This window comes from Myotis davidii, unplaced genomic scaffold (assembly GCF_000327345.1).
Source record: "Myotis davidii unplaced genomic scaffold, ASM32734v1 scaffold43, whole genome shotgun sequence".
NCBI classification, from domain to species: Eukaryota; Metazoa; Chordata; class Mammalia; order Chiroptera; family Vespertilionidae; genus Myotis; species Myotis davidii.
Genome location: NW_006294590.1, coordinates 2488870 through 2495728, shown reverse-complemented (window position 1 = coordinate 2495728; position 6859 = coordinate 2488870). Strand labels below are relative to the sequence as shown.

Genomic DNA, 6859 nt, shown 5'->3' with positions numbered 1-6859 from the left:
GGGGGGGGGGGGGAGGGAGGAATAAAGGAAATATGGCCAAGTATCAAGCGTCCCTGTAGAAGTGCCTGCGGTCTTCATTCTGTTTGTTGTTATGTTAAGTTTCCAATACATTTGAAGTTTTCAAGATGTGAAATAGCTGTGACTGTAGAATGGGAGCTGTAACCTAGGCGTTGTGTCCCCAGGTGTGGAAAAAGAAGCTCAGTGCAGCCGTGGAGGCGGGCGACGCGGCCGAGGTCAAGCGCTGCAAGAACATGGAGGTGCTGTACGACTCCCTGCAGCTGGCACACAAGTGCATCCTCAACTCCTTCTACGGCTACGTCATGCGCAAAGGGTACTCTCTTGCTGGGCCTGGGCGGGGCTGTGGAGCTAGTGAGTGAGGATGGGAGAGGGGAGAGCTGGGCGCCTGCGGGCCTCTGTACAGAAGTGTGGCTGGAAGCGGTCTGGGGCAGGTGGAGGGAGGGCCACATCGACTCGTGGGTCTGGGGTAACAAGGGGCATGGGCACCACTGGGCATGCTCATCTGAACATCCTGGGCAGGAGACAGCAGTTTGGTAGTTTCTGTCCTTTGTCTGTGACTTAAGAAATGTCACCGCCAGGCCGTGGAGACGGTCCCAGCCATTCATCAATTTCTAAGCAGCCGTGGGATTAACGAAGGGGTAAAGTTGATTGAGAGGTTGAGGGGCGGAGGGAGGGAGAGGCCCAAGGTGGAGACCTCCTGGGCCCGGGTTCCGGGGTTGGGCGCTGCATGGCGATGGGGTGAGGTGGGGCCTGAGTGTCTCCATTGGACGTAACCAGGTGGGAGGTCCTGGGGAGGGTCAGCAGGGCAGCTCTGGGGAGGAAGAGAAGTGGTGGGTGTCACAGGGACTGGATTGGAGGGAGGGTCATTGTGTGTACTTGTGCTGCTTTTAAACGGCAGAGGGAGCGGGGCAGAGTTTCAGGCAGGAGGTGTGAGAACGGGGCCAGCAGCCGCCGAGGGCACCTTCGAGCCTGTTTCCCTGAGTCGCTGGGGACGCACATGGGGTTGGGGGGTGGAGAAGGCTCACGGGGACACCGACCACTGGGGATGGTGTGGAGACTCCCCTGAGGCCGAGGTCATGACCCATTGTGCTGCCTCCTTCCAGAACTTTCCAGAGCTGAGCCCAACACACTGAAGTAGGAACAGAGAAGGTTCTCAGCACAGAGCTAATGTCCCCCTGAGCCCTCCTGCCCAGCTTCCGAGTCCCCTTCTTGGTGCCCTTCTCCCTCCCCACCTCTCCTTTGATCTCGATGACCCTCGGGGGGGGAGCCCACCCACCTGCAGCTGTGACTGTCTTCCCAGGGCCCGCTGGTACTCCATGGAGATGGCCGGCATCGTCTGCTTCACGGGGGCCAACATCATCACCCAGGCGAGGGAGCTGATTGAGCAGATCGGGTGAGTCCCGAGTCGGGGGCAGGCGGGCGAAGACGAGCTGGAGAGTGGGGGACCTCGTCTGCTGTCAGGACTTGACAGGGACCTCTTACTACACGGGCCACAGTCAGGCCTGCATGTGGCCTCACTCTCTGTCCTCTGAAGGAGGCCCTTGGAGCTGGACACAGATGGGATATGGTGCGTCCTGCCCAACAGCTTCCCTGAAAACTTTGTCATCACAACAACGAGCGTGAAGAAGCCCAAGGTGACCATCTCCTACCCTGGGGCCATGCTGAACATCATGGTCAAGGTGAGCCTGGTTTCCAGCGCCTGTCTGACGTGGGTTTGGGAGAGGGGACTGGGCAGGCCCTGTCCGCTGCTGGGAGCCCTGGTCATGTGCAGGTTTGGCTGGTGACGGTGAGGCGGGCTCTTGGTCTGGTTTTGCAGGAAGGCTTCACCAACGATCAGTACCAGGAGCTGGCCGAGCCGTCCTCACTCACCTACGTCACCCGCTCCGAGAACAGCATCTTTTTCGAGGTTGACGGGCCCTACCTTGCCATGATCCTTCCAGCCTCTAAGGAAGAAGGCAAGAAGCTGAAGAAGAGGTAGGAGCCCACCAGCCTCAGTGCACAGGAAAGGAAATGACGGATTCGATTAGCAGCCTGCCCGGGATGGACCAGGAGCCAGGGTGGGGAGACCTCAGTCCTGTCTTCTGGCCTTTTTGCCTCAGTTTGGGAAACTGTTGACACTGATGCCACCAGCTCTGTTCTCCGCCTGTTAGGTTCTGCTCCACAGACGCAGGCCTTCAGTCGTTTTTATGTTGGAGGGAGACCCTCAGTGCAGGGACGTGTGTGGATTTGAGAGGAGGGGTCAGGAGGGCAGAGAGGAGCCAGCTCACAGCTCCGTCACGCTGTGCCCGCTGTGCTTCCAGGTACGCTGTGTTCAACGAGGACGGCTCCCTGGCCGAGCTCAAGGGCTTCGAGGTTAAGCGCCGTGGGGAGCTGCAGCTCATCAAGATCTTCCAGTCGTCCGTGTTCGAGGCCTTCCTCAGGGGCAGCACCCTGGAGGAAGTGTACGGCTCTGTCGCCAAGGTGGCCGACTACTGGTTGGACGTGCTGTACAGCAAGGTGAGATCGCCCTCCCATCTGGCTCGAGGGATCCTGGAGGCAGAGGGACCCAGTGACAGATGAACTCAGTGCTAATGCTGGTGAAGTCCCAAGACTTGCTGAGTGTGTCCAGCAGCAGGATTCTGTGAAGGAGACAAATAGCATGTGAGGAAGGAATCTAAGAGAAAAACTTGCCAACCGTCACGTTAACTTCTTTGATCTCTAAGGCTTTGTTGGCCCTGTGAATGCACATACAATTCCTACAACTTAAATGAGTTGGCTTGTCTTGAACACGCCTTCCTGTGGAATTGATCCCTGTGCCTGTGCTGCTCTGTAGTGCTTGCATGTCATCGAGTCTGCGTGGTGGGTCAGTTTCCCGAGCGAGGCCTCTGCTGTGGTAGCAGGGAGGCTCCCGCTTTCCATTGTGATGACTTCAGACATCTTTGCACAGATGCCTTTCCCCCCACACACAGGTTGGCTAGGAAGAGGCTTTGGGATGGAAGGAATAGTGGAATATTCTGGAACATTGGCTGGCTCCCTTGGCTTTGTGGCATCTGGTTCCTGGCATGCCTTGTTCTGTGTAGAGTTGACTCATGTGAGCACCAAGGGGGAAGGCACACGCAGTACTCATGAGCCGGGAGGCCAGGGACACCTGTGCACAGGAGCACAAACGTCCAGGCTTCGTGTGTGGTTCTTCAGTCTGCTGTGTCTGTGAGGCAGCCTTAGCATTACACTCGTTCAGCTCCGTCCGCTGGGGAAACTCGATTCTGGGGGAAGAAGTGTGAGGTGAGCTGGGGACGCTCCTTTACTCTGCACGATGCTCTGCCCGCCCTCTCTCCAGGCAGCCAACATGCCAGATTCTGAGCTGTTCGAATTGATCTCTGAGAACCGCTCCATGTCCCGGAAGCTGGAAGACTACGGGGAGCAGAAGTCTACGTCCATCAGCACCGCCAAGCGCCTGGCCGAGTTCCTGGGAGACCAGATGGTGAAGGACGCGGGGCTGAGCTGCCGCTACATCATCTCCCGTAAGCCCGAGGGCTCACCCGTCACCGAGAGGTGAGGGCTTCCAGGGTTAGGGAGGGTCGGGTCTCAGACTCCGCAGATGGGATGACAGGAAGGCCTGCTGGGCCCGACCACCTGGAGCCCAGAGAACCTGGGTCCATGGAGGGTGGGCAATGATGGGCCCCGTCTCAAGGTCCAGTCACACCCTCTGGTAAAGTTCACGGTCGTGGGAAACACTGAGGTGTTGTGGACCCTGTGTAGGGGTCGTGTGAGAGGAGGACCCAGCTTCCTCGGGGCGAGGGCTCAGCAGGGCTGCACGGGCTTCGTCCTCGTCCTGCTTGTTCTCATGGGAAGTGAAATGGCAGGGCCTGCGGTCTGAGGACTGGGTGATGGACACACAGGTGTTCCTTTCTTCCTGTTTCTTGATGTTCATAACATTGCACGATAGCAAGCACTGCCACCAGCTGCCCTCTCACTTTGTTGGTGACACGCAAACTGGCTCGTTCTTCCAGGAAAGAGAGGACTTCCTGTCCGTTACCCAGTGAAGAGCCCTTCGGGAGTGGTCAGCCGTGTGCGTGCACACGCATGTGCCGTTTCGTGAGGGCATTTGTCAGCGACTCTTCACGGTGGCCAAGCAACAGCCCCCATGGCCGCTGGTGGGGTGTGGCTATTAAACCATGATATTTTACACAGTGAATATTTAGTTACTAGACACAATAAGCATATGTTGGGTATAGTTTATACAAAATAGCTTTAAATGAAAGCAGGTTACAGAATCGGTGCTGAATCTCTATTTCCACGTAAAAGACTGTGCACTGGTGTGCGCTGTGCCCCTTGTCTCCCAGGGCCATCCCACTCGCCATCTTCCAGGCAGAGCCCACGGTGAGGAGGCACTTCCTCCGGAAATGGCTGAAGAGCTCTTCCCTGCAGGACTTGGACATTCGGACGGTGAGTGCTGCTCTGTTCTGCTCTGGCGCGTCGGCTGGCGCGTCGGCTTCGTCTTCACTCTTGGCGTCCCCCTTTCTGACATGCGATGTGTGAAAAAATAGACTTTAGGGCAAAGCTGGGAGAGCTAGGCTCAGGCTTTCACCGTGTCAGACAAGCCGAGGCTTGGCCTGGTGCCGGGTCCTGGTGCAGCTCTGCACCTCAGTTTCCTCCGAGAAATGGGCACTTTTGTCAGAGACTTTCCAAGAGGACCAGTAAGGTGCAGGGAAGGGCAGTGCTGCTGCTGCCGCCGCCTTCCTCACGCGCCCGTCGTCCCTGCAGATTCTGGACTGGGACTACTACATCGAGCGGCTGGGCAGCGCCATTCAGAAGATCATCACCATCCCCGCCGCTCTGCAGCAGGTGAGCTCAGACCACGGAAGCAGGCCCCCGTGTGGCTTAAAAGCCACAGGAACCTGAGCGTGGCCCAGACTCACGGTCAGACGAGTGACGAGTCCCACCTCATGCAGGTGAAGAACCCCGTGCCTCGCGTCAAACACCCTGACTGGCTGCACAAAAAACTACTGGAGAAGAACGATGTCTACAAGCAGAAGAAGATCAGCGAGCTCTTCATCCTCGAGGGCAAGAGACAGGTGATGGGGCCTGGCCTGGGACATGGAGGCCGTGGTGGTGGGGTGGGCTGGTCCCAGGGGCACCCAGCATCCGAGTCCCCGTGCTGCCGTTCGTGAGGTTGGATGCTTCCATTCAGGTGTCTGGAATTTTTTTTTTCCTGAAAATGTACACCTTGATACTCTGCTCTTTAATTCCTCCCAGTGTTCTTTTGTGATAGGAGGTTTTTAGGTTAAAAATATTTAATGAGTAACTTTGTATCCAAGTACTTTATCCCATTCAGATGGGTTTGCAGAGAGCCGTGTTTGAAGTCCTCTTTGGGTGGTTGCAGGTGGGTGTGGCCCAGCCTCCGGATGGTGCCCAGAGCCTGGGTGCTCCCGACATGGAGGATTTTGGCCTTGAGAAGCCGCCCCACACCGCTGTCCCCGTTGCTACGAAGAGGAAGCGGGTCCTCTGGGAGAGCCAGGAGGACTCACAGGACTTGGGGCTGACGGTGTCCTGGCAAGAGATCCTGGGGCAGCCTCCGGCCCTCGGAACCACCCAGGTAAAAAGCCTCAGGGCATCTGGGCTGGCCGGTGGGCGAAGGGAGCAGACCCCAGTCAGGCCCACGCGGTGTGCTGTCTCCCGCGGGGCCTGCTGAGCCGTGCAGGACGTGGAGACGGTCTTGACCCTGAGGAGGTTGGCACTGGGAAGCTGTGCATGTCCGTTGTCATGGCAGGTGTTCTGTCTCCCCTTGACTTGTCCTTTATCTGTCCCAGGAAGAGTGGCTGGTCTGGCTCCGGTTCCACAAGAAGAAGTGGCAGCTGCAGGCCCGACAGCGCCTTGCCCGCAGGAAGAAGCAGCGTCTAGAGGCAGCAGGCGGGCTGCAGCCGGGGGCCGTGCGAGACAGGCCCAGCACAGGGCTGGGGGGCTTCTTGCGAAGAACTGCCCGCAGCGTTCTGGACCTCCCGTGGCAGATCGTGCAGGTGTGCACGGGCGTCCCCGGGGCAGCTGCATGGCTGATAGGAAGGGGCCTGGGATTGAGGAGAAAGGGCAGACCTTGACCTCCGTGTCTCTGATTGCAGCTGGTCCTGGAGGCCGCCTGGGAGGCAGCCTGTCCACGTGTGTTGAGCTTTTTCTGTGACAGGTTGACACACACTGCTGTACGATGTTTTCTTTCAGATCAGCGAGACCAGCCAGGCTGGCCTGTTCCGCCTGTGGGCTGTCATCGGCAGCGACTTGCACTGCATCAAGCTGAACATCCCCCGGGTGTTCTACGTGAACCAGCGAGTGCCCAAAGCGGAGGAGGGGACTGCATATCGTAAGGTACCGGAGGCAGCTGTGGCCTCTGAGGTTGTCTCCACGGCGATGGGGCTGCAGAAGGAATCGGGCTCTGCAGACACAGACTGGTGGGCTGGCACGGCCCTGCGCCAGGTGTTCTGGAGCCTCCATCTCCTAAGAACCTTCTCGGAAGCTGCAGCAGTTGCTGAGGCGCCCTCTGTGAAGGGCTGAGCTGCTGGTGCCTTGTCCTGGGGCACCGTCCTCCGTGTCTGTCTGACGTCCACGTAGCAGGGAGGGGTTAGATAGTTGTCAGACGGCAGCTTTGCCTCCATAGGCTTTACGGGTGTCGTTCACCCGCCGCAGCTCCCTCACTGAGAGTGCACTCCTGTTGCTGACAGTATATTCCGTTGTGCAGCCAACGCCACAGTTTATCTGAGAACATTTCCATCATCCCCAGGAGACATCCCAGGCCCCGGAGCAGTCTCCTCCCCAGCCCTCAGCAGCCAGCAGCCACAGTCTGCCTATAGACGAGCCCACCACAGACATTTCC

At 58.2% G+C, this 6859-nt stretch overlaps 1 protein-coding gene across 1 annotated transcript in view; it reads left to right on the top strand.

Annotated features, from left to right (window-relative positions):
- The window catches only part of POLE (polymerase (DNA directed), epsilon, catalytic subunit), a 26492-nt gene that overhangs the window by 8843 nt on the left and 10790 nt on the right, over window positions 1-6859 (top strand). The window contains exons 20-31 of the mRNA XM_006768759.2: window positions 183-331; window positions 1319-1411; window positions 1553-1697; window positions 1835-1992; window positions 2319-2514; window positions 3335-3549; window positions 4341-4443; window positions 4762-4842; window positions 4950-5072; window positions 5381-5593; window positions 5808-6014; window positions 6211-6354. Coding sequence (XP_006768822.1) covers window positions 183-331; window positions 1319-1411; window positions 1553-1697; window positions 1835-1992; window positions 2319-2514; window positions 3335-3549; window positions 4341-4443; window positions 4762-4842; window positions 4950-5072; window positions 5381-5593; window positions 5808-6014; window positions 6211-6354 — 1827 coding nt within the window. The remainder of the gene's footprint in view (window positions 1-182; window positions 332-1318; window positions 1412-1552; window positions 1698-1834; window positions 1993-2318; window positions 2515-3334; window positions 3550-4340; window positions 4444-4761; window positions 4843-4949; window positions 5073-5380; window positions 5594-5807; window positions 6015-6210; window positions 6355-6859) is intronic.